A 26750-nucleotide genomic window follows, 5' to 3' on the forward strand; every position below is an offset into this window, starting at 1 on the left:
CCATGCTCTTCCAATGGCAAGTATAAAGGCATCCTCAAATCTAGCTCTCAGGATGCAATTCCTATGGCTTCCACTGGGTGTCAGCAGTCTATGCTCAAGATTTCAGGCTTGTAACTTCCAAAACGAATAAGAAATATGAGTTTTAGTAGAAGGACACAGTCTTGGAAATTCGTGTTTGGGTGCGTAATGAAGACAAGACGCACCTGCTAAAATCATTTTTCTACATACTTCTTTCCATAAGAAATATTATAGTTTGACTACATCTTAGGGTATCTGAGGAGTCAATAGAAACGTATTTTGACTCGTTGAAACAAAGTTTAGCGATAGATTTTCGGATCCCTTTCTCTGCATGTTGAACAAGTGGATTACTCAAATTGATGGCACCAACTAAACAGACTTTTTGGGATATAAAGAAGGATTTTATCTAACAAAACTACACTACATGTTATAGCTGGGACCCTTTGGATGACAAATCAGAGGAAGATTTTCAAAAAGTAAGTGAATATTTATTCACTATTTGTGAATTTATGAAACCTGTGCCGATGGGAAAATATTTTGATGTGGAGCGCCGTCCTCAAACAATCGCATGGCATTCTTTTGCTGTAATGGCTACTGTAAATCGGACAGTGCAGTTAGATTACCAAGAATTTAAGCTTTCAACTGATATAGGACACTTGTATGTACCTAAATGTTTAATATCCATAATTTTTACGATTATTTATTTGAATTGCGCGCCCTCCAGTTTCACTGGAAGTTGTCCTGCTAGCGGGACGCCTAGCCCAAATTAAAACATTTTTATTGTATAGAAATGCAGTAAATGAGCTTCAACCACCCCATTTGCTATTTAAAGCCACAGTTATTGTGACAAAGCTATGAGTAGAGTTAAAAAATGTGATGGGAACACATTGAACTTTAGATTTTTATTTGGTACATGAAATTGAATCGTCATCACACTCTGATTTCTATCCACAACAAGGACAACGCGCATATTTTCTTTATGTGGATTTCAGAATATTTGCATGAAAGTCTGTCACCATTTGCATGGAAACCTAGCTATGGTTTTAAAAAGTATTGGTAATATTTCATTCAGTACAGACATTTGGGGTAAGTTGTGCCAAGAGACCACTTTTTTGAACAAGCTATGTTTTCAAAACTGTAATGTTTACATGAATTCTGAGTATTTCAAGGGAACACAAAATCCTGAAGTATATGTAGATATCTTTGTTAGAAAGAATACTATATTTCCCTTGACATAGTGATGCTGAATGTAAAACATTACTCAACATACCCCACTCTCCATTATTGGTAGGCTGCTGTATGGGTTATGAATGCAACAATAATACACTTGTGTGATGACATTGGAATCCGATTTGTTTTTCCCAAAATGATTTAGTCAAGTAATCCAGGATTAAATCCAGGCCATTTAGATCAAGTTTGGTAATGTTTCCAAACTGGTAAGTAGGATATGAGATGTTCGATCAGCTCTAGCTTGGCCAATCAAGGACATTCAGAGTCCCGAAGCCACTCCTGCGTTGTCTTGGTTGTGTGCTTAGGGTCATTGTGAAACGTCACCCCAGTCTGAGGTCCTGAGTGCTCTGGAGCATGTTTTTATTAAGGATCTCTCTGTAATTTGCTCTGTTCATCTTTGCCTCGATCCTGATGAGACTCCCAGTCCCTCCCACTGAAAAACATCCCCACAGCATGATGCTGCCACCACCATGCTTCACCTTAGGGATGGTGCCAGGTTTCCAGACATGACACTTGCCATTCTGTCATGGTTCCACCTGTCACCAGATGGCGGCAGAGACCGTGCTAGAGACATTAATGACACTCAGGTGTGTCCTATTTACTCATTATGATTTCCCTGTTGAAAGAGGTGTGTTTTCTGTTGTCCTTTGCTGAAGCTTGAATTATGTGCTGTGTGCGTTTGTCTCCTGAGTGAGTTTTCGAGACTTAGTGTTTGTTGTTTTCCCAGTGTTACTGTGATCCTTCCGTTACCGTTTCTCAGTAAAGTATTATGTTTATCCTTAACCGCTGATTCCTCGTCTGGTCTCTTCTCTGCACCAAGGTTCAACCTCACCATGTCACACAGGCCAAAGAGTTCAAACTTTGTTTCATCACACCAGAGAATCCTGTTTCTCATGGTCTGAGAGTCTTTAGGCACTCCAAGAGGGCTGTCATGTGACTTTTACTGAGGAGTGGCTTCTGTCTGGCCGCTCTAACATAAAGGCCTGATCGGTGGAGTGATTGGCTGTCCTTCTGGAAGGTTCTCTCATCTCCACAGAGTGACCATTTGGTTCTTGGTCACCTCCCTGACCGAGGCCCTTCTCCCTCGATTGTTCAGTTTGGCCGGTGCAGCTAGCTCTAGGAAGAGTTTTGGTAGTTCCAAACTTCTTCCATTTAAGAATGATGGAGGCCACTCTGTTCTTGGGGATCTTCAATGCTGCAGAAATGTTTGCTACCCTTCCCCAGATCTGTGCCTCGACCCAATCCTGTCTCGGAGCTCTATGGACAATTCCTTCAATCTCATGACTTGGTTTTTGCTCTGATGTGCACTGTCAATTGTGTGCCTTCCCACATCATGTCCAATCAATTGCATTTACCACAGGTGGACTCCAATCAAGTTGTAGAAACATCTCATGGAAACTCAATTTTGAGACTCATAGCAAAGGGTCTGAATACTTATTTAAATAAGGTATTTCTGAATTTATTTTGAATACATTTGCAAACATGTCTAAAAACCTGTTTTCACTTTGTAATTATGGGGTAAATTGCTATGTGTTTTTAATCCATTTTAGAAGAATGGCTGTAACATTACAAAATGTGGAAAAAGGGAAGCGGTCTGAATATTTTCCAAAGGCTCTCTATGACCCAAAAGACAACATTTTTCATGCTCAACCACCTGTAGCTATGTAAAGGAGAGGGTGAAAACCTTGAATACCAACATTTTGAAAGTTATGTTTAACATTAGTTCTCTCAAATATGTTCCATATATATTTTCTTGACTTACTGACCTATGGTCTTCTTGGAATGAAGAGGTATGCTCCTCACCGTCCAACCCTGCCCAGCCCCGGGCCAGCCTGTCCAGCTCTCACATTGTGGCTTCCAGATGTGGGATAGTTTGTTCACGCCTCAACGCAGCCCTCCAGCAGATGTGCAGATGACTGTGGAGGATTTATACAGAGGTATAGGATAGATATTTTTTCTACTGTATACGATAGGGCAGGGGAGGGGAGTGAGATTTATAAGATAGGCCTTCTGGAGTAAGGGCCTGCAAGGTGGGCAGGGGAGGGAGAAGTCATATCCTACATGTTATGCTATTAGATAATTATGTTACATAACACAGCCTGTTTAATTTGTCAAGCAGGGGATGACCAGGTGGAGGAGGAATGATGAAGTTCGCAATCAATCAATTTTGATATACTTTAGGTGAAAGTTTTACGGGTGTAGATTCTTCAAGTGCTACAGTTGAAGTCGGAAGTTTACATACACCTTAGCCATATACATTTAAACTCAGTTTTTGACAATTCCTGACATTTAATCCTAGTAAAAATTCTCTGTCTTAGGTCAGTTAGGATCACCACTTTATTATAAGAATGTGAAATTTCAGAATATTAGAAGAGAAAATTATTTATTTCAGCTTTTACTTCTTTCATCACATTCCCATTTTTTTACATTTTAGTCATTTAGCAGACGCTCTTATCCAGAGAGACTTACAGTAGTGAATACGTACTTGTATTTTTTTGTACTGGCCCCCCGTGGGAATCGAACCCACAACCCTGGCGTTGCACACACCATGCTTGACCAACTGAGCCACAGGGAAGGCCGTGGGTAAAATGTTTACATACAGTCAATTAGTATTTGGTAGCATTGCCTTTAAATTGTTTAACTTCGGTCAAATGTTTCATGTAGCCTTCAACAAGTTTCCCACAGTAAGTTGGGTGAATTTTGGCCCATTCCTCCTGACAGAGCTGGCATAACTGAGTCAGGTTTCTAGACCTCCTTGCTCGCACACGCTTTTTCAGTTCTGCCCACAAATGTTCTATAGGATTGAGGTCAGGGCTTTGTGATGGCCACTCCAATACCTTGACTTTGTTGTCCTTAAGCCATTTTGCCACAACTTTGGAAGTATGCTTGGGGTCATTGTCCATTTGGAAGACCCATTTGCAACCAAGCTTTAACTACCTGACTGATGTGTTGAGATGTTGCTTCAATATATCCACATAATTTTCCATCTTCATGATGCCATCAACTTTGTGAAGTGCACCAGTCCCTCCTGCAGCAAAGCACCCCCACAACATGATGCTGCCACCCCCGTGCTTCACGGTTGGGATGGTGTTCTTTGGCTTGCAAGCCTCCCCCTTTTTCCTCTAAACATAACGATGGTCATTATGGCCAAACTGTTCTATTTTTGTTTCATCAGACCACCAGAGGATATTTATCCAAAAAGTACGATCTTTGTCCCCATGTGCAGTTGCAAACCGTAGTCTGGCTTTTTTATGGTGGTTTTGGAGCAGTGGCTTCTTCCTTGCTGAGCGGCCTTTCAGGTTATGTCGATATAGGACTCGTTTTACTGTGGTTATAGATACTTTGTACCTGTTTTCTCCAGCATCTTCACAAGGTCCTTTGCTGTTGTTTTGGGATTGATTTGCACTTTTCACACCAAAGTACATTCAGCTCTTGGAGACAGAACAATTCTCCTTCCTGAGCGGTAAGACGGCTGCGTGGTCCCATGGTGTTTATAATTGCATACTATTGTTTGTACAGATGAACGTGGTACCTTCAGGCGTTTGGAAATTGCTCCCAAGGATGAACCAGACTTGTGGAGGTCTACAATTTTTTTTCTGAGGTTTTGGCTGATTTTTGAGGGATTTTCCCATGATGTCAAGCAAAGAGGCACTGAGTTTGAAAGTAGGCCTTGAAATATATCGACAGGTACACCTCCAATTGATTCAAATGATGTCAATTAGCCTATCAGAAGCTTCTAAAGCCATGACATAATTTTCTGGAATTTTCCAAGCTGTTTAAAGGCACAGTCAACTTAATGTATGTAAACTTCTGACCCACTGGAATTGTGATACAGTGAATTATAAGTGAAATAATCTGTCTGTAAACAATTGTTGGAAAAATGACTTGTGTCATGCACAAAGTAGATGTCCTAACCGACTTGCCAAAACTATAGTTTGTTAAAACCTCTTACCGCTCCGATCCCGTTAGCGGGATCAACAGCCAGTGAAAAATCAGAGCGCCATATTCAAAACCAAATCTAATAATTTCTATTTCTCAAACATAGGACTATTTTACACCATTTTATAGATACACTTCTCCTGAATCGAACCACGTTGTCCAATTTCAAAAAGGCTTTACAGCGAAAGCAAAACATTAGATTATGTTAGGAGAGTACATCGACAAAAATAACCACACAGCCATTTTCCAAGCAACTAGCATGCATCACAAATACCCAAAACACAGCTAAATGCAGCACTAACCTTTGACAATCTTCATCAGATGACACTCCTAGGACATCATGTTACACAATACATGCATTTTTTGTTCGATAAAGTTCATATTTATATATAAAAACAGCATTTTACATCGGCGCGTGATGTTCAGAAAGTATTTCCCCTCAAATACTGCCGGTGGAACAGTGCCACAATTTACAAAAATACTTGTCATAAACGTTGATACAAAATTAAACTGTCATTCAAAGAATTATAGATGAACATCTCCTTTATGCAAACGGTATGAAAGATTTCAAAAAAGCTTCACGAGGAAAGCACTCTTTGCAATAATCTGAGTACTGAGCTCAGAAAAATACACTAGGCTATACAGATAGCCGCCATCTTGGAGTCATCTAAAATCATAAATTGCATTAGAAATATTCCCTTACCTTTGATGATCTTCATCAGAAGGCACTTCCAGGAAATCCCAGGTCCACAACAAATGTTGTTTTGTTCGATAAAGTCCATAATCTATGTCCAAATAACTCCTTGTTGTTCGCGCGTTCAGTAAGCTACTCCAAATGTAGGAAGCGCGCGGACAATGTCACGACGAAAAGTTAAAAAAAGTTGTATTTACGTTCGTTCAAACATGTCAAACGTTGTAAAACATCAATCTTTAGGGCCTTTAGAACGTGAAGATTCAGTAATATTTCAACCGGACGGTTCCTGTGTCTTGAAAAACGTTTTGGAACGGAGGATCCACCCTCATGAACGCGCGCCAAGAAGTGATGTCATTCCTTGCCTCACCAACTTCCCCACCTTCTCATTCGGTCTCTGTTCATCGTAGACGACTCAAACAACTTTGTAAAGACTGTTGACATCTAGTGGAAGCCGTAGGAAGTGCACAATTATTACTACGTCCCTGTGTATTCAATAGGAAACGACTTGAAGAGAGCCCATGCATCCAGATTTCCGCTTCCTGGTAGGATTTCTCTCAGGTTTATGCTTGCCATATGAGTTTTGTTTTACTCATAGACACCATTCAAATGGTTTTAGAAACTTCAGAGTGTTTTCTATCCACATCTACTAATAATATGCATATCCTAGCTTCTGAGTTTGAGTAGGAGGCAGTTTAAAATGGGCACATATTTTTTCTGAAAATGTCAATACTGCCCCTATCCTTAAGTAGCTGTAAGAGGTTTTAACAAGCCATTTGTGGAAGGATTGAAAAGGATTTTTAGTGGCTCCAACCTAAGTCTATGTAAACTTCCGACTTCAACTGTACATTCACACCTCATGTAGTAGGTGATTAAACGTCTGCTCCTTTTATAATTTACCTGTAGTGATAAAGCATAAATGGAAGCCAAGCCAACCTAAGCGCTCCTTTGAGCCATAAGACATTCCGTATACCAGCCAGCCAGCAGTCTGGCTCCATAAGACTAAACCGATCCATATGCACAGCAGGCCTAGAGTAAGGAACTCCACATGCCCAGGCAGATCCACAGTATCAGGGCAGAAGAGTTCCCAAAGATCAGTCTGATTTCCTTTCCCAGGGGGGGGGGTGTGTGTGTGTGTGTGTGTGTGTGTGTGTGTGTGTGTGTGTGTGTGTGTGTGTGTGTGTGTGTGTGTGTGCGTGCGTGCTCTGCCAGGGGTGGTGGAGTATCTTGCCCTGTTGAGATGGAGGCAACCTAACCTGGTCCCAGATTGTAGTCTGTAATAAAGATAAATCTAACTTTTTACCTAGTGATGTATAAGGAGGGCATTTGCACGACATGCTTTGCAGCGGTGCACAGCAGGGCTCCAGAGACATATTGGTCAACCAACTGATACCAATCCCGAGCACACTCAGAGACAATTGGCTGACTTAAGCACTCACATAACATGACAAAACAGGAAGCGCCCTAGCCACACGAACTGACCACTGGTGTAAAAAACAACACCCCATACCTATCGCAACTACCCAGACACGACTTAGCAGACACACACACACACACACACACACACACACACACACACTTGGGGGTGTTGGACTCCGAGGACAAAGGACACTGCCAAGGGCCAATGGGAAGTCGACACTCCCGGAGAATGGACCGTTCCTCCACTCATCGACCAGTCAGGAGAGCGGACCCACTAGACTCAACCTACGTCAACACACTGTTATTTCATTGTATAAATAAAACGCACACTATGTTTTCGGGGCTCTCTCTTCTGCTAGTTCCCTAAGAGCTAAACGAACGAGTCCGTGCACGCTCAGCCAAATATCTTTGTCTCATAATAAACAGCCTTACTATATACTGAATCCACCTGGTCCAGCGTCTTGACTTGGTCTCCTTCTCAAGTAATTTTCATCAACAAGTCCCGTGTGGCTCAGTTGGTAGAGCATGGTGTTTGCAATGCCAGGGTTGTGGGTTCGATTCCCACGGGGGACCAGTAAGGAAAAAATATATATATATGAAATGTATGCATTCACTACTGTAAGTTGCTCTGGATAAGAGTGTCTGCTAAATGACTAAAATGTAAATGTAAAATGTTGAGAGGGAGAAGCCTGTTAACAGTCGGTGGCGCCATTCACTACAGTGGACATTAATATTGATGAGAATGGGGTTTCAGGGGGGACAAACAGTGCCACCTTTCAGAAGGCCAGTGTTTACTGTGGCTGACAGGAAGCAGGCTGGATGGGGCAAAGACCCCTCTCCTTGTGGACTGCTCGTCTAACCCCCCTCACCTGCCCCCCTCGCCTATCCCGTCTCTAAACTAAATGAAAGCAAGCTGGTGTTTCAGCCCAAGCAGATGTTCTTCAATGGTTGTTGTAATAACATTAGTTTTAGCCTTTTGATGCTGTGATGACATCACATGGTAACAGTGCTATTTGTGTGTCACGTGCCTGTGTATCTGTCTGTGCGTATGTGTGTTTCACCTCCCCCTCTCACCATCAAATATAAAAATACCTTTTGTCCATTTCAAGACATTTCCATTTACAGTGGACTTTTCTAAAATTGTCTGTGGATAAATCCAAATTGGCACCCTGTTCCCTATATAATGCACTACTTTTGACCAGGGCCCATAGTACTCTGGTCAAAAGTAGTGCACTATGTTGGGAATAGGGTGCCATTTTGGACGTTGTCTGACACACTCCTAATGTGCTTCCTTCTTTGTTTACAGACTCCACCCTGTCGTATGGTCTGGTTGTCTCTCCTAAGAACTGTGTTCATTATTTTTCAGTCTGGGAATGTTTCAACAGGATAAGATTCAGGGAACGTTCCATTTCCACCCATATTGGTCATGAGAACACAGAGAAGGGCTCTGTGGAGTATCTATGATGCCAGTCATAATATGCAGGTTAGCTAACGTCTCCCCGAAGAGCAAAATATGGATAAACCGGTGGTACAGCATGTTCTGCCAAGGACATAGTGAAAAAGGTCAGAGGTTGAAAAAGCTCTCTCTGGGAAATTTCTCATGGCTACACACACATTGAACCCAATAGGCTAATTGAATGAAAGAGAGTTTAACTAGAGTGGTGTCAAACTTGACTCCTTCGTACGGTGTGGTCACAGCGAACCTTATGTTGGCTAAGTAAGGATTTCATCCAATTTACAGAGGCAACCTAACCTGGTCCCAGATCTGTTTGTACTGTCTGCCAACTCCTATGCTTGCGTGTTAGCTATACAGCACAGTGACGTGTATTCATGGATGCCAAGGGAAGACATGCTTCCCCCAGAAATGGACCAAGAAAAAACATACATTATTTTGTATCTTTTATCTCTGTGTTTCATACATTTCCTTCAGTTTGCAAGAAGCTGAATGTATCTCACGGGAGAAAGCATCAGAGAGAATGAAACAGCGCCCCTCTGTCTCAATATGTGTAACCCATCTATCAGATGCTGTCTGGTCAAAAGAACAGTGACATTGTTGCCATCCATAGCATTGAATGCAATGGAAGCCAGCGAGCATTTGGATTGCCATGATAAAAATAAAAAAAAATAATAATATCCAATCAGTGTTGAGCTTAGCTGAGTGAGCTCAGCTGTGAATAGTCCTGGTGCACCAAAAAAAAGTGTCAAGGGAAGTTTGAATTTGGTTTTACATGAATCACATCACATCAAAAGCCAAACATCATTGACAGAAAAAACTTGATTTGTTGCATCTCGTTGTGTCGTTGTCCTCCGGTGGCTAGTGTCATGACATTGGCCTGTTGGGGGAGGTTTATGACCCCCATAACTACCTTTCCCCTTTTCTCTCTATCTACTTTATAGAGTTTACTCTTGTAAAGCCTTTGTAACATAGAGAGTCTGGTAACATCAAAAGGTGGGAAATCGAACCATATTTCGGTAATCCAACCAGTTGAAAATATGCGTTGGTACTTAATGAATATGATCTCAGATCAGTTGTTGTCTGAGATATTACTACTAATGACAGGATGACATAAACTGAATCTTGGAAAGTCGACACATTCTAGTTATCAGATTCACATTGGATTGTTGTGCAATTTAAATGTTTAAATATGAAACTATTTGTGAAAAGATTAAATGTAATTTTAGCTTCTTAAATGAGAGAACGGTTTGTCATAAAGAAACTCTGCTCACTCAGAGGCCCCGCCCAAGTAAACAGACATTGGTTGTAAACTATGAAACACGCACTTCTCTTCACCCCGATATAAGCCTGTTGACGAAAATCCAACTTTCTGTTCCAAGGATGTGAGTACTTGCGGTCCCCACGTTGAAAGGACAAAGATCACCTACAGAATTAAGCCAACCTCGGCGTGAGCTCTGGTTGAATGACAAGAACCTAACGAAATTAGCATTGAATTTCAACGTGAAGATGACGATCAACACGCCAAAAGGATGAATTTCGACTATACCAGCCAGAATATAGCATGAGCTTGAAGTATGGCAACTTGGTATGAACTTTGAAATCTTATTCACTAAAGAAGTGATATCTCCTAGCCGTTGCGTTAGCAACAACAGCTGTAAACGTGGGCTAGGAGAGGACAGACAGAGTATCCATTCTACCATGCTCCAGTTCACCACTAGACATTCTTCAGAGGACAAGAGATCCATGCTGGACAACCCGGCCTTCTATCTACGACCAATCTACCGAAGGACAGCTCAGAGTAAATATTTATTGCATTTTCCTTTTTCAAATGGGCGGTTATTTAGAATGCATAAGATACTGTATTTACGATAGCATAGCTGTCTACGGCCCGATAGACACAAAATATTTTTGTTCCTCAGTCTTCCCGCTCTTTTATTCAAAACCCAACCCCCTTTCTTTGTGTAACCAGCCGTCATATCTGTTCCGTCCGCTAGGGACGTTTTCCTTGATGACATCATTTGCAATCAATGTATGAACCATTCTGTGTAGATGTAATTCTGTGTGATTATTTAGGTATTTAGTAAATAAATAATTAAACCACATTTTGTATTGCTGATTCAACTTGTTAGCCAGGGTTCGTGAAGATAACCAAGAATTTACAACTTTCAGATGAGACTGAATAAGGTGACGATTAAATATTGACTGCTATTGAGGTAAAAGATTACCAGGTCTTTAGGAGTTTATTCGAAAGATAACGGCTCTATAAACATTATTTCGTGGTGCCCCAACATTCTAGTTAATTACATTTACATGATTAGCTTAATCAGGTAATACTAATTACAGAGAAATTATTTTATAGAATAGCATGTCATATCACTTAATCCGGCATAGCCAAAGACATGACACTAGTTAGCGATTTCCTAAATTAGCAATGTATGGAGATAGGGATTTGGACTTGTAGTTTTACTTAATTCTCCGTACTGGCCAATAATTATAATGGTGTTGCCCATGAAAGGAAGTTAAGGTTAAGGCTAGCGAGAAAGCATTTTAGCCAGGTGGCCTAGGACAAACTGAAAGCGTGTATTGTATGACAGAGTCATAGATTGTTTAAGCAACATGAAAGAGCAGGATGGCAAGTAAGGTAAGTCAAATTGTTTTTTCTACTTGCACACACAAACGCATGCACACAGAAATCAGTAACATGGACAGCCACATCATATTTAGCTGACGTTGATAGGACTAAATCGTTTTTGGTATCTTTTAGTTATCACTGTACTAGACTAAGCATTAGGTGACTTGATGATGTTGAAATGTTGAAGTTGAAATGGTGTTGGAAAAGTGGAGGCAGGTCCTGTTTTCTTTGTGACTTGGGGAAACCTTCTGTGGTTATAAATCAATATTTGTTTACTAGTCCGAAAATGTTGGAAACTTGCTTGACCACACATATAATATGTTTTGTGAACTTCACCGGACAGATGTTGCGCTCCGTGATTAAACAAAGGTGGTTTAATTTATTCTGCCACTGTGTCTTCTTATTGTCTCGGCCTTTGACCTATATATCACACTGTCAAGGCATATGAACTAACAGGTTATATAGCAAACAACGCAATTATCACCAGGTTGTAATATGGCTTTTTTCTCCCCTGATTTGGCTTCCCCACACACCGCTACTGATACAGCACAAACAGATCTGGGACCAGTCTTAGCAGTGCCTCTCAAGGCAACAAATAAACACCATCAACAGGCAGCAGCCACTATGAATGCCCCTGTGTCTACAAATAGAAGTTCTGCTCTGCAGCCCCTGTAATCTGCGTGCCAACAGCCTCCATGATGATGGAGCATCACCATGTTTGCATCCCAAATGGCAACCTATGCCCTATGGGCCGTGGTCAAAAGTAGTGCACTTAATAGAGAATATGGTGCCATTTGGGATCCAGGCCATGCAGTGTAATTAACAGAGTTTATAGGAGAACCTCCAGCACCACTTCCTCCACTCTACACCATAAAGATTGATATAACTATCAATCTGCTTGCACCCATTAATTCACTGCATCTTGAATTAGGGTATTTATTTGGTTTGATAACTTCTTGATTGGGGCATTTTTGTTATATTTAGTTCTTTTACGACACTGTTTGTATTTCATGTACATGATGGTGGCTACCAAGCTTGATATAAAAGCACAGCTGTCTTTGGCTTGCCTTCTAATTTGCCGATATCCCTCCTCACATTGTAATCACTTCTCCTTTAACCTATTTCCTTCTTTTTTCCTCCTTCACCCTATTTTACTTTTCTTCTTTCTAGCTCACCATGCTGCTTGTCAAGGTGTGTGGATGGTGGAATCTCCACACCCTTCACTACTCCAGGCTTTGGTTTCTTCAAGGACTCATCAGGAAAGATATATCTCAGGAAATAAACAATATATCTCAAGTATGTCGTGAAAAAAAACCCAACATATATACATTACTAGTCTGGAATCCAAACTGTACATTTCTCTGAAACAATACTGAAAGAGAACGATAGTTAGTTTGGATTCCAGGCTAATACACTACTAACTAATTTTGTCCTTGGCCCTCAGTTTATCACAAGATTATTTTTGGTCCTCTTCTGACCAAATTCAGCCACTTTATTTAGAAATGTGTTGTTTATTTATGTATATCCTGGTTTCCGCAGTGACCACCAGTGCAGGACAGTTGGGGGTTGGTATGGTGATGCGAGGCTTGTTACTGTGGAGACAGTGTTTATCCTCTGGGGCCTCTCAGATGGACCTCTTCCCTACCCCAGCTCAAAAACATGCGCACACACACACTGAAGACGCTCTAAACAGCCAGCAAATATTCCTAAGATCCTATTAGCCTGACCCAGACAGAGAAACAGACAAACAGATAGACGCACACACACACAGAAGAGGTTCTAAACACCCAGTCAATATTCCTGCGATCCTATCAGCCTGACCCAGACAGAGAAACAGACACACACACACACACACACACACACACACACACACACACACACACACACACACACACACACACACACACACACACACACACGCGCGCGCGCACCACACACACACAGTGAGGACAGTGGGCTTGGCATCCACAGCAGATGACTCAGCGAGGAAAATATGATAGTGGGTCAAATTGAGCTGTACAGTCTGTGGTGGGAGAGAGAGAAACTTGCCTACTCTCATGGCTGTGTGTAATAGAGGGCAGCCCACCCACACAGCCCACAGAAGACAGGAGGAGATGAGCAGAAGCTGTTCCTGCTGAGGTAGAGATGTTCAAGACCACTGGGGACTCTGGCTATGTCCCAAATGACACCCCAAAAGTGCCAAAAGCACTATATAGTGCACTCTTTTTATCACAGCCCTGTAATAGATGCTAATAAAATACCAATACTAATGCACACACACACACACACACACACACACACACACACACACACACACACACACACACACACACACACACACACACACACACACACACACACACACACACACACACACACACACAGTTCTGTGGGTGAGTCATGAGGTCTGGTGTACCAAGCACAGAAAGAAATCGTTAGTTAGTTAAAAAAGCAGTGAGATGAAGACAACCCATGTCTCAGTGCTGGAGTTTGTGTGTGTTTTTTCCAGGAGAAACCTCCAAGGCTGTTCCTACTTGTCTCCTTATTCTCTTTCTCCTGGCTTCTCTGTAGCTGTATGGGATAAACGAACCAACAGCTCTGACAGCTCTATTCCAGAGAGAGAGATTTTCCTCGTCACATTTTCATCTCGCTTCTTTAATCACGATGAGAGACTCTTTTCCTCTCAAATGAACTTTTATAAAGAACTAATTTGTCACTTTCTGTGTTTTTCTCAGCTAACTGTTATAACTGTTAACTGACTTGCCTAGATAAATAAAGGTAAAACAAAAAAAAAACAGGCCAAATTCCCTGTGTTCTGTTTCTATCAGGTGTGTCTGTTCTACACTCCACTGCCTGATGTTGCAAATCACCAGGGCTCAGACATGCAGAACAAACCAGGGTCAAAGTTCAGAGAAAGACTAGGGATGAAGCGTTACAGACTCCGCGATAGAAATGTAAGGTCATTTCCGAATGAGCAGACATTTGCAGTGGTTAACGTGAATGCACTCTCCGATATATCGGAGCATTGTCTTTAAATTGAAATCATGCTGTAAAACTGAACTTTCGTGATGTGGATGGAAATAGAGCCCTAGCCTGGTCCCAGATCTGTTTATGCTGTATAGCCAACTCCTGTATGGCCAATGGCAAGACAGAACAAACAGATGTAGGACCAGGGAGACATGGTAAGAGTATTCAGTGACGAGCGTGGGGTAATGCATAACAATCCTGTAAGATAAACTAGCCTAGTCCCCAAAAGGCATGCAATGCAATACAATAATACCTCAAACTCCTCAATCTGACAGCCTGGCCCTCAGCTGCCTGCTCAGCCAAAATACACAGAATACAACTCATCCAAGACAGGCAACAGCCATCTCTTTTCACCCCTTTCCAATGATACAGGAAACCCCTCATTAGATATTATGGACGACATGCAGGCGTAACTATATGGCTAATGTATGGATGGCTACGAGGACAGAGGGGATTCAGTTTCCCATGGTAACGTTGAGGGGGTGGGAACAGAACAAGGAAGTGTTTGTGTGTCTTAGGGCCTTGGTGTCAGACTGATGAGATCATAGAAATGGAAAGAATAGATATATTTCTATTGAAGGGACGCCCACAGTGCATGATACAGTAGGAGAGAGAGGAGACTTAAGCAGATTTAAAGCCACAGCTAATTTGTGTTTCAACAAACAGCAGCCCTAAAATTCTTTAAAGCTGAGGGATGGGGTATGTCAGTGGGTATACCATTAATTGAAATGACAATTAAACAGCTATACATTTTGCAGATTGCACCTTTAATGCCTCTGCTAAGTCATACAGATACAGACCCTTCCACCTGCTTGCCCTGCATGTCTGTGTCTGTCTACTCATTCGAAAGGGACGATCTGTAACCTATTAGATACTTATGTTTTATACATCCATCACATATACAACATATGTCTGAAACCATTATGAATGTGTCGATAGAGGAAGAAAGAGATAATACCAATGTTTCCATTTTGTACCTTTTTTTATTATTTGAAAAGGAAATACCCTGACCCTGGATCGAGACATATACAGTAACCTGGGTGAAAAAGATCCAAAAACAGTTATTTCATTTACAGAGTAAACTACTTTAAGATGTTGGTTGGTATTTCAGGCACTTAGAATCACAAAAGTCTGTTTTGTTTTCTTCACACTACACAAAAATTGTATTATTTGGTCCTTACATCTTCAAATGAAAAGATCAGTTGAAACCACAGTCAGAACAGAATACATATTTCTGGTTTCTTATATTTCATTTTATGGATCCAAATACACTTAAAGTCCCTCATCACGACTGGGAAGCTGAAAAGTTATTCCATCACATTTCAACCGTTTTCCATACATCAAAATAGACCACCAGTCTTCACCGTACCTATAACAAAAGAAGCCAACGCTTCAGAAAAAAAACCTAACAAAACATCATAACAACCTCTCAAATCAGATTTACAGCAGTATTCATTGATATAACTTAGTGGGAATGGTTGCAGTTGAAGATTTGGCAAAAAGATACAATTCAATACAAATGTTTCCTTTTTTTTGGTCCTCATTGGACTTTGTCCTCAAGTCTCCCACAAGAACCCATTTTGCTACAGGTGGACTGAGCAAAGCACTCTATCAAACTGCTCAGCTCACGTTACCATAAGACAGAGGGTGTGTCTCAAATGGCACCCTATTCCCTATATAGTTTCCTGGTCATGTAAAGTACTGCACTATATAGGGAATAGGGTACCATTTGAGACTAAAACAGAGAAACTAGAAGCTTAAAAAACACAACATACAACATAGTCCTCTTACACTGATCCACATCACTCAGCTGCAAGGAAGCCATGTTCTGTGGTAAGAGTTACAATAAGAGTTACTCATGGGCGACTGGACCCGCGCTATGTAGTAGTTACTGAAGTTGACGTCCCTGACGTAAGGTGCCGGCTGGTAGTAACAGGTGATGTTAGCCAGGGCCGGGATGGCGTTCTGCTCTGCCATGGCCCGTAGCGCCAGCGCCGAGATCAGTGCCAGCGTCTGGCGGCGCTCATGTCCCATCAGGCACACGGTGCTCTCGTCCACCACATGCCGCAGCGTCACCAGGCAGTCATAGCGCTTGTCCTCCATGCCGTTGAAGTGGTTCTGGAGATACGCTTCCAGCTTACGCTGCTGCTCGCCAATATCCGGGAAATCGATGAAGAAACGAGAGCACATGTAGCGTTGCAGCAGCTTCATATGAGCCTCTGAGTCCGGTTTAAACCCCCGCACTAGCAGGTGGCAGTACTTCAGCAGTCCTCCTCCCCGGATCTCCTCAGGGCTGTGCGTGGCTATGGTCCTGGTGCGGAGGTGTCCCAGGGCCTCCTGGAAGTCCCCGTACATGCTCTCTCCGACCACGGTGGGGTGGAAACTCTCAGACATGGACGTCTCTGAGCAGCGGTCGAACAGCAGCAGTGAGTCCAGGCCGATCTGGAACGAGTCCACGCTGAACTCAAACTGCCTCCGCAGAGAGTCCACAAACTTCAGCTCCACGTTCTTCCCTGTGTTGTTGGAGAGGGAGATCAGGCTCCAGCGGTCTGTGTCGTTGCACACCTTCACCAGCTTCTGGACGTAAGCCTCTTTGAGGGTCATAGGCGAGACACGGCTGAGACCCGGAGGTAGGAAGTCCACCAGGCTGTCCAGGACCACATCTTTGACCACACGAAAGGTCTTGTCATCAGTCAGGTTTAGGCCAAAAATGAGGTCCAGGTCCTTGTAGCCCAGGCCGGTGTCCTGGTGGAGCACATAGCTGGCTGCTGAACCGTTCAGCTTCACATCCCGGACCACCACACCACGCTCCTGCAGACGCGCCCGAACCACCTGCACAGAAGAGAGAGAGAAACATGGGTGAGTGATCTGAGAGGTATTATTAGGACACTTTATTGTCAATTTTCTTTTCCGATCAAATACGTATTTTTTTGTTGTTGCTTTCAAGTGATCTGATAGAGCAGGGGTGTCAAACTCATTCCATGATTTTAGTTTTTTTCCTTTTAATTTTAAGACCTAGACAACCAAGTGAGGGGAGTTCCTACCTAATCAGTGACCTTAACTGATCAATCAAGTACAAGGGTGGAGTGAAAACCTGCAGAAACATGGCCCTCCATGGAATGAGTTTGACACCTGAGCGATATCTATGAGTGATCTGTGGCCGAGATATGTTAGGGATCTAAGAGAGAGATATCCATACAAGCTAGGGTGATTCATTCAAAGAACTATGCACTGAAAATGCATGTCACTGCAAGTTGAAACGTAGCTTTCATGGTCACTGCCACTTTTTTTAAATGGTAATATTTATATTTCAATCAAGGAATGGTTCACCTTGCTTTTAGCGTATGCTCATAACAGTAAAGATGAAATACTAGCATCCAATAATTTGTTGTGTGGATGAGAATAGAGAGCAACTCAGGAGGACGTATAGAGGAACCAAACAGTTAATGGGTCGTTCCACGAAAATAGTTCCTTTTGCATCCCTTTGATATTTTAAGTAGATATTGTGCACCAATATTGCATTTTAAAAGCCTGTTATATTAAATGAAGTTCCCTTTAATAGAGACCACATTGAGAAGTCAATAAATCAGATTTTTTATATGAATAAAGGCTTCCTAAAGTGCCAAAATTCAGCATTTTGACATGTCCTTCTGTCAACCCTGTGTCATTTCTAGGAAGATTTCAACCCACTAAACCCCCACCCCCCCAAAAAAAATATAGTTATTTTGTTGCTTGAAAAAGTCATTTCTGAAGATGATTATTTATTTCATGTGATTAGTGATTCATTTAGGTCTGTCCCTCATTTTAAGGTCAACTCTGTTACGTGAACTGAAATCTCGCTTTAATATGGTAACTGTTTATTTTAAAATACTTTTTTCTAAACAAACATTGAGCATCTAATAGTCAAATCACAGTGTAAAAGCAGGTGAGCTGGTCCTACTCTTTTGTCCCATTTCCCAGTGTTTTGTGGTGGAAAACTGAGCACGTAGAGCGTAACACGTCAACCCTGTTACCTATAGATAGACGGGCTAGAAATGTTTTAGCATTTGAGGGATTTAAGGCTGATTTAAGATGAAATTGTCAACCCTGTCACTTTGCTATAGTATTTTTTTTATTTTACCGCTTGAGATGGGAAAACGTGTTTTTTATTAAGTTGAACATGTGCTCTTTATGACAGAATGTTACAATTAGGTGAAATCAAGTTACACTTCTAAAAAGGCACTGAATTAGTGGAACGACCCAAATAATGACAAGCAACAACGTGGAATCATTACTATCAAAAGATTGTGAGAACAGTTTCTGTTTTTGCAATGCACAGCCTTTTTATTTGGTCATTTACTCCTATTACCATTTTTAAAAGACAAATGTCTGTCTTTTTCTCACGCAGAGAGATGTGACACTGAAGAAATGAACAACCTCTGATTGTAATGCATGGAGAATCCGAGATTTTTCTGTGGAACACAGCAAGCCAGTGCATGTCTTTTGTCTCTAACTTCTGGAGGAACCCCAGCTGACCTGCAGGTTATCTAAAAGAAACATTACACATCTTTGAGACGTAGACAAATGGGGTTGGGTTGTGAACTTATAAACTCTGGTATGATTGCGCCATACTGAAAACATATTTTCCCTATGTCGTAATATAAACAGCATACTGTACTTGGTAAAGAAAAGGTTCATGAGCTTATTGGGTCACAGAACAGAACCATCTGGGGTGGATCCTAGAGTTAAGGGAAGCTAAAGGCAAGGCAGCTGAGACTGACTTTTACATCACGCCAAAGAGGAAAACAAGAAACTGGGACAATACTTAACAGGCATGACCAGGGTTACCAAGTACACACACTTGGTATCTTTATCCAGACACTGATCCAAGTATTCAACCAGGTATCTGGTCTCTAGTCTGTATACGTACACAACCACATACAATCTATTTCCCTTTCCAGGTTGGATCAAGTTCACCAGTTAAGCATAAGATAGACATAACAACATAAGCTACCTCCTCTCTTTACTGTCAAAATACCTATTCTATGCAGTTGTTGTCCACAACTTTGCTACAGTGCCACCATTTCATTACAAAGTGGATATCTGTATCAGTCACCACCCACAATGAAATATGGTTTTAACAAGCTCAAGATAGGAATGCTGTCAGTACTATTCTGCCTGATTCACACTGATTGAATCAACGTTGTGTCACGTCCTGACCATAGAAAGCTTTTATTTTCTATGGTAGAGTAGGTCAGGGCATGACTGGGGGGGTTAATCTAGTTTATATTTTCTATGTGGGGTTCTAGTTTAGTTTTTCTATGTTTGGGTGATTTGTATGATTCCCAATTAGAGGCAGCTGGTAATCGTTGTCTCTAATTGGGGATCATACTTAAGTAGCATGTTTTCCACCTGTGGGTTATGGGACATTGTGTTTATGTGTAGTTGCATTGTCGTCACGGTTCGTTTATTCTTTATTGTTTTGTATTTTTTCTAAGTTTCACTTTCTAATAAATGATGTGGAGCGCTACTCACGCTGCGCCTTGGTCCGATCATTCCAACGAACGTAACACGTTGTTTCAACGTAATTTCAATGAAATTCCGCTGAACTAACATGGAATAGATGTTGAATTGACGTCTGTGCCAAGTGGGGAGCCTATACGTTTGTTTCGGGAATACACAAGCACACACACACGCAAACAAAGTCGTGCCTGAGGAATTAGGTTATGTTGGCTTCACCACTATGCCAGGGAAGGAGTGTCCTGCCGAGTCGCTGACTTAACATAGCTAGATCCCCATTCATGAATTTAGGTTACGGCCTCCTCCCTACCAACCTAAAAACAAAGACAGACCAAAAAACAGACAAATTGAGACATGCATAATATGTGTTGTCTCCTTCTCTGCCAAAATCCTTCCTGGCCATTAATTGTAGCCTGCTTTACCCAGACCCAGAAACACACTGTCACTGAGTGATTGAAGAATATGAATATGGTCCATAGCTACTGACAGGATTCCAAGGGAAGGGGTAGTGGTACTCACAATGAAAAATGACACCACCATGAAAAGGTCTATTGATGAAAAGGTTCAAAATGTAAACTAAAGGTTAAGAAATAATGAATGTTGAGTTTCAAAGCCAATCCTTTTTAGGGGCGGAAATAACAGAGAATTGAGTAAGCAATAAAAGCAGTTTATGGAACCCTGCTGTGCTCATCTGTGCTGTGTTCCAGTGAGCAAAGCAATCTGTTTCTATTGGTAACCCGACCTCTGGACAGATGGTCACTAATAAAAACATCCAGAATATTAAAGGCTTCTTCCTTCTTTCTGTGGAAACAAACACCAGAATATATATGAATCATTTCCCAGAGTCCTCGTGGAATAATCAATGATTCATAGAAACTGGAATAAATGCTTCAATGAACACATATGCATATGTATATTGGAATTAGGGTTGACTAAGCTAAAAGCAGTATTCATGATAATAAACAGTGATAACTGCCTTACCAAACATAGGGTTGTTTATCAGGCATCAACCCATGATGATACCTTTAAGATAGTTATACATACTGCTAGCCTGAAACAAACAATGAGGAGGAAATAATTGTCCTTAATATGGGCTGTGTGATATGTTACTGAGTCCAATGACAAGTAGGTCTAACTGAATGGAATAGGTCAACCCGAATGCCTCCAGGTGTAATGCATTACATGGTTATAATGTCTTGTAAGACTTACATTAAGCACGTATGACCCCCTGATAATGTCTTATAACACAAAAGGGTCTCCCAAAATAATAAGTAACGCCCTTTCTTCTACCTCTCCAAAAGCAAACTTTTCCATTCCATTCCATTCCCGCGTTACGCAACAAGCACCGGGTGAAGTTCAGCTAAGGGGGGACACTTCCTCTCGAAGTCGACCAGGAGAAGCAGGAGACTTATAAAAAAGCCACAAACTGACCAGACGGTGTTGTGTTGACAATGTCTTGGCGACACGTTATGTACAGTCTCTGCATTCCTACCCCAGTCTGGCGGGTTTCCTCTAGTAGTCCATTTACCTCAGTCTGTGTGTCTCCTAAATAGCATCCTATTCCCTGCGTAGTGCACTACATAGGGAATAGGTTGCCATTTGGAACTCAACTTCAGTCTGACTGCAGCCTGAATGTGTTTTATTATTTTAGTGGGAAAACAGAGTCAAAAACAGCCGTCAGCCAGCTAAACCCCATGGTCCCCTAGACACCAGTTAGAGCACTGCCTGGCCTGGACAGAGAGTCACAGAAAGACCCAGCCAAGCCAAGTAAATGGCATCAGTAAATGAATGAGATGTTCAGTAGTCTATGACCCTGGCATCCTGTCCAGTCAGCCCAGAAGGCAAGCAGAGACAGCCCAGTTATACTATACTCAGTGTACTGTCAGTAGGCTAGCAGGAACAGATGATGGGGTTTTCCTCAGAGGTGAATTAGTAGCCTTGCTGTGGGTGGTCACGGCACCTGAACCAGCATTCATTTATAAAACTAGACTGGTATACAGTATTTATTCATAAAACTAGACTGGTGATGCAGTATTTATTCATAAAACTAGACTGGTGATGCAGGATTTATTATCATTAAACTAGACTGGTGATGCAGTATTTATTATCATTAAACTAGACTGGTATACAGTATTTATTATCATTAAACTAGACTGGTATACAGTATTTATTCATAAAACTAGACTGGTGATGCAGTATTTATTACCATGAAACTAGACTGATGATACAATATTTATTTCCATGAAACTAGACTGGTGATAAAGCATTTATTGGGGATGCAGGTAGCCTAGTGGTTAGAGCGTTGCAAACTGAATGTTTGCTGGATCGAATCCCCGAGCTGACAAGGTAAAAATCTGTTGTTCTGCCCCTGAACAAGGCAGTTGACCCTCTGTTCCTAGGCCGTCATTGTAAATAAGAATTTGTTATTAACTGTCTTGCCTAGTTAAATAAAAAATATATTCTACCTCATAGAGAGAATGTTGAGTTCAGCTGGCATTTCCCAGCAATGGACTCCTTGAAAGCCAGCAACAGGAATGCACACGCCTATATGTAGAAGACTAACAGAGCTATACACTGTAGTGTAAGCCCAACATATGTTCCTTTCCTGTTACTCTGTCTGTGGGGACGTGTGGTGTCATCATGTCGTTGAGTCTCACCAACAATAGACCGACAGAGGAGTTGGCTTTCAATCTGGCAGGGCCCACAACAGAACCAGGTGACTGGGCTAGTATTGTGGTGTGTGAGTGTGTGAGTGTGTGTGTGAGTATGTGAGTGTTTAGGGTCTACTCATATCATGTCAACCTTGTCAAGAGTCCTGACCCTCTAAGGACCCTGTTTTACTGGAGTGACTGACTAACTAATCCAGTTTCCCCATCCTGCCCCAGAAATGGAAGCCATCGCCGCCACCCAGGAAAGTAGAGCTCACTTCCAGTAAGCTCACAATGGTGAAACAAGAGCAGGGATGAAGAAACAACAAACAAAAACGAAACCAGATCTTCCTCAGGCTTTGCCCTACTGTGTACTCAGTCAGTCTCTATTGTATTCTACTCTATTCTAGAATCTCCACCCTGAATTAGATTGGAGCAAACCTGGAAAAAGTGTGTTCCCTTTGCTTGGGTGGCCAAGCCAAGTAAAACAGGTTAGCCTCCTAGCTCTACCTCTACCACCCTACTGTTAACATGAAGTAATATCTGATCTGACTCACTAAAACACATTCAATGTCTGGATATGTCATCTCAGCTGTATAACACCACTGGGTAGGCCTACTGGCTAGTGTGTGGGTGTCACAGGAGGCTGCGGAGGGTAGGACAGCTCATAATAATGTCCGGAAACGGAGCAAATGGAAACCATGTGTTTGATGTATTTGATACCATTCCACCTACTTAATTCTGCACCAACCATTACCACAAATCCGTCCTCCCCAATTAAGGTGCCACCAACCTCCTGTGGTGTGTGTGTGTGTGTGTGTGTGTGTGTGTGTGTGTGTGTGTGTGTGTGTGTGTGTGTGTGTGTGTGTGTGTGTGTGTGTGTGTGTGTGTGTGTGTGTGTGTGTGTGTGTGTGTGTGTGTGTGTGTGTGTGTGTGTGTGTATGTGTGTGTGTGTATAGGCCTATTGTATAGTTCCTCAGATCTGTCAACCCAATGTTGGCTTATCTACCCACAGTCCACTGCACTAAATCACCAACAGTGACACTTTTCTTTTACACCTCCCACGGCTCAGACACACACGGATACACACCGACACACACAACAATATGGAGCCGCACGATAAACAGACGTTATCTAGATGACAGCTTTTCAATAAACACCCCTATTGACAGCCCTGTGGAACACCTCGAAGAACACATATTTCTGGCTGTATGAAGACATTTTTATTTAGGTCCTGGGTTGGATCAGTTGGTTTTCCAGGTAGGGGAGAGAGAGAGGAAGGGAAAACGTTTCTGGAGACATGCACATATGCTTACTGCCAATGGTATGGAGCTGCATGGCCAGCCAGAGCCCACTGTAGACTTTTCCAGCCAGGGGATTTTCTCTGATGAACAACATGGATAGAGCATACATCCTTCACATAGGTCTGCTCTATTAATACAGATCACAAGCATTCGTTTCATTAATGAAAGAGACTGGAGAGGAATCTTTTACATTCTCAAAGTCTCTATACTCCGCCAATTGTAATTCAATGTACCTCACTGTCTCTCCCTGTGTAAAAGTTGTATGGTTTCCTTGACCAATGACATTCCTGGTCGCAGAAGCATTGGAATGAGAAAGTGGAAAATGGCAGTTAAAGCATTAGATCATCTGCTCCTTGAGATCTCCTCCTGTCTGTTAAAGTGAATGTAAATAACATGACTGTCACTCATGAGGATTCATAAGTCATGATTCACTGCAATGGGTGGATTTTCAAATGTAGGCTACCAAGGCACCCCAGTATATTTCCAATACCTAGAGTAGGCTATTGCAAAAATTCAGTGTATGAGCATGCCAACATGACTGGCAAATAATCATATTCACAGACGTTATCTGACCTGATATTGAAGAATATTGGAGCTTTTTATCCTCAGCCACAGTGCTGAGAAATGAGACTGGTCTAGATTATGATATTACACAAAGATGACATGGTTAGCCTTGGAATGCTGCCAAAATACACTGCTTTCCTTACACGTTTCTTAGCCTGCCTATCAAATTCGACTTTAATGTACTGTGTGTGTTCGTGTGTAGCCTACCTGAGTAAAAGTGTGCACGCGTTCGTGCGTTTAAAAAAATATATTTCATGCACATTATGATGAGACTGAATTAGATAAATATTGAACTATTTAAAAGAACGTAAAATAACAGCTATATGAGATGAGTTTGGCTAGACAAAATATCGGGCTGCATGCGCTCCAGAACTCCCCAGACCAAAGCCGTTATCTCACCTGGACTATCTGCCGAGGCTGTACAGAGAGCGTCGGGAAGTTTCCGCGTCCGTGAATAGGGACGCTCTCTCCGAGAATAGAGTCCAACCTCTGCACCTGCTCCCAAGACAACACACAGAACCGCCGACTCTGCTCCGACTCATCCCCGGAGGACATGACGATGGGATTTGGAAAAGTAGTCAATTCTTTGGTAGTTTAGTTGATGTAGGCTATTATGGACAGTACCAAAGCAATTCCCCAAATAAGTGTTTCTTTTGAAGTTGGAATGAAACTTGAAATCGACAAGAAATCAAACAAAATCGCTGCTGTTGCGCTTCTCAGATTCACTTAGAACAGAAGTTTCTGAACAATCTAGGCTGAAGATCAGAGAGAGTTCTGCACATGCAAATCATAGACCCGTAAACTGAACGGTGTGGCATCTCCAAAATTCTCCTGCGCTGTGACACACTTCTAGCTGTAATCCAGCTAGAGGCATATTGACGGGTTTTAAGAAAATGGGATTAACATAAGCGTCCTGATTGGCTGTTCGGCAGGTTTATGAAGACCTACCTCAACATACAGAAGAGTACAAGCGGCCATGCGCACACACCCACTTCCCTTGCGTCAGCAGAGACCAGTCTGTTGCTGTCATTGGATACTTCAGTCACATTTAGTATACGCATTAGAGGGCTATTTACACTGTCTATTGGCTAAACACATCTTCTGTTCTGTAGAGTGAGTAGACAAGTAATAGACTAATAATAACAACAACAACCATTTATTTAACACTCTACTCTAGAATGATAGAGTTAGGGCTCTATTCAGTCAGTAGCGCTGAAGATCCGCTCTATAGCGCGATTGACAATTAAAGGCAATGCTCCAGCAGTTGTGGAGACTGCATTCCAGTTAACACTACATACAGTATGTTGGTTCAAACGGAAATTAGACTACCTTAAAATTTCTATCGCAATCATTAACTCTTTAGTGATGCAGATTGACTAGAGCCTTTACTCTGGTTATTGTGAATTATAAGCTTGCATTTTTTTCCTCACTTAAGTAGGGGAAAACATTTGCTTCTGTTACAGTATAATTTAAACCAGTCTGTATCTCCATCATGTCTTTATTGACAACCGGTCATTCACACTTTTTAAAATTGGCCTGACCAGCCAGCATCCTCACACTCTATAATGCAGTGGTTCTCAAACTCTTTGGGTCCGGGGACCCATTTTGATTGCAAACTAATCAGGGACACCCTCATCAGAACTCCAATTTGATAAAATAAAGGCATTTTACTATGACTTCGGCAGTGCATGGCCAGATGAACCAAGTCTTGGGCCCTGGAAAGGAACATTCTAAAGGCCCGCCTCTTGGCATCGGAAAGAACATTTTGCAATTTTCAAGCAAATGTCTTGCAATTCTACACATTTTGTCATGGGGCAGAATGATTTTTTGTTGTTACAGCTTTAATTAAAGCTGAAATCGTGAACATCTACGCATTTTTCCATGAGGCAGAGAAAAGCCTTTGCAGTTTTAAAGCATTTAAGTGCATTTATGTAAAAAGAAAAAAACAACATTTGGTTTTGTCAAGGTGTGCGCTACTGGTGGAGAAGTCAGGTGCAGGAGAGCAGAGAGTTGTGAACAGGCGCACACTTTATTAATAAGGCAGAGGAAATACAACAGATAGACGCCACAGCGTCAACACCTCCAGCCAACGGGAAAAGTGCTATGCGCGAAACAGTCACAAAAAAATGAGCAAATGTTGTACAATAAACATCCCTCGTGAAAAGCCAAGGACTAACTGGGAAAAAACCCAGCCTGGCGCGTACACACGAACACGTAACAAAAACTATTTCACACAAAGACATGGGGGGAACAGAGGAATAAATACATGCAGTGTGATTAGGGAATGTAAACCAGGTAGGGAACAAGACAAAACAAATGGAAC

General features: G+C 41.9%; 1 protein-coding gene across 1 annotated transcript; it reads right to left on the reverse strand.

Moving 5' to 3' along the window:
- Nucleotides 1–15375: 15375 nt before the first annotated feature.
- On the reverse strand, nt 15376–25329 carry LOC106588638 (terminal nucleotidyltransferase 5A). The gene is made up of 2 exons (XM_014177815.3): nt 24827–25329; nt 15376–17244 (listed from the first exon to the last, which is right to left on the reverse strand). Exons 1-2 carry the CDS (start codon nt 24980–24982, stop codon nt 16219–16221), a joined length of 1182 nt encoding a protein of 393 aa, XP_014033290.1. The 5' UTR covers nt 24983–25329; the 3' UTR covers nt 15376–16218.
- Between the last annotated feature and the right edge of the window lie 1421 nt (nt 25330–26750).

This window comes from Salmo salar, chromosome 27 (assembly GCF_965601325.2).
Source record: "Salmo salar chromosome 27, fSalSal1, whole genome shotgun sequence".
NCBI classification, from domain to species: Eukaryota; Metazoa; Chordata; class Actinopteri; order Salmoniformes; family Salmonidae; genus Salmo; species Salmo salar.

What these genes read in the sequence shown, in the direction of transcription:
- LOC106588638 (XM_014177815.3), bottom strand. Translation starts at nt 24,982, where the DNA reads ATGTCCTCCGGGGATGAGTCGGAGCAGAGTCGGCGGTTCTGTGTGTTG. An exon ending in AGCCTCGGCAGATAGTCCAG is followed by an intron (nt 17,245 to 24,826) that starts GTGAGATAACGG and finishes TCTTCTGTGCAG; the next exon opens with GTGGTTCGGGCGCGTCTGCA.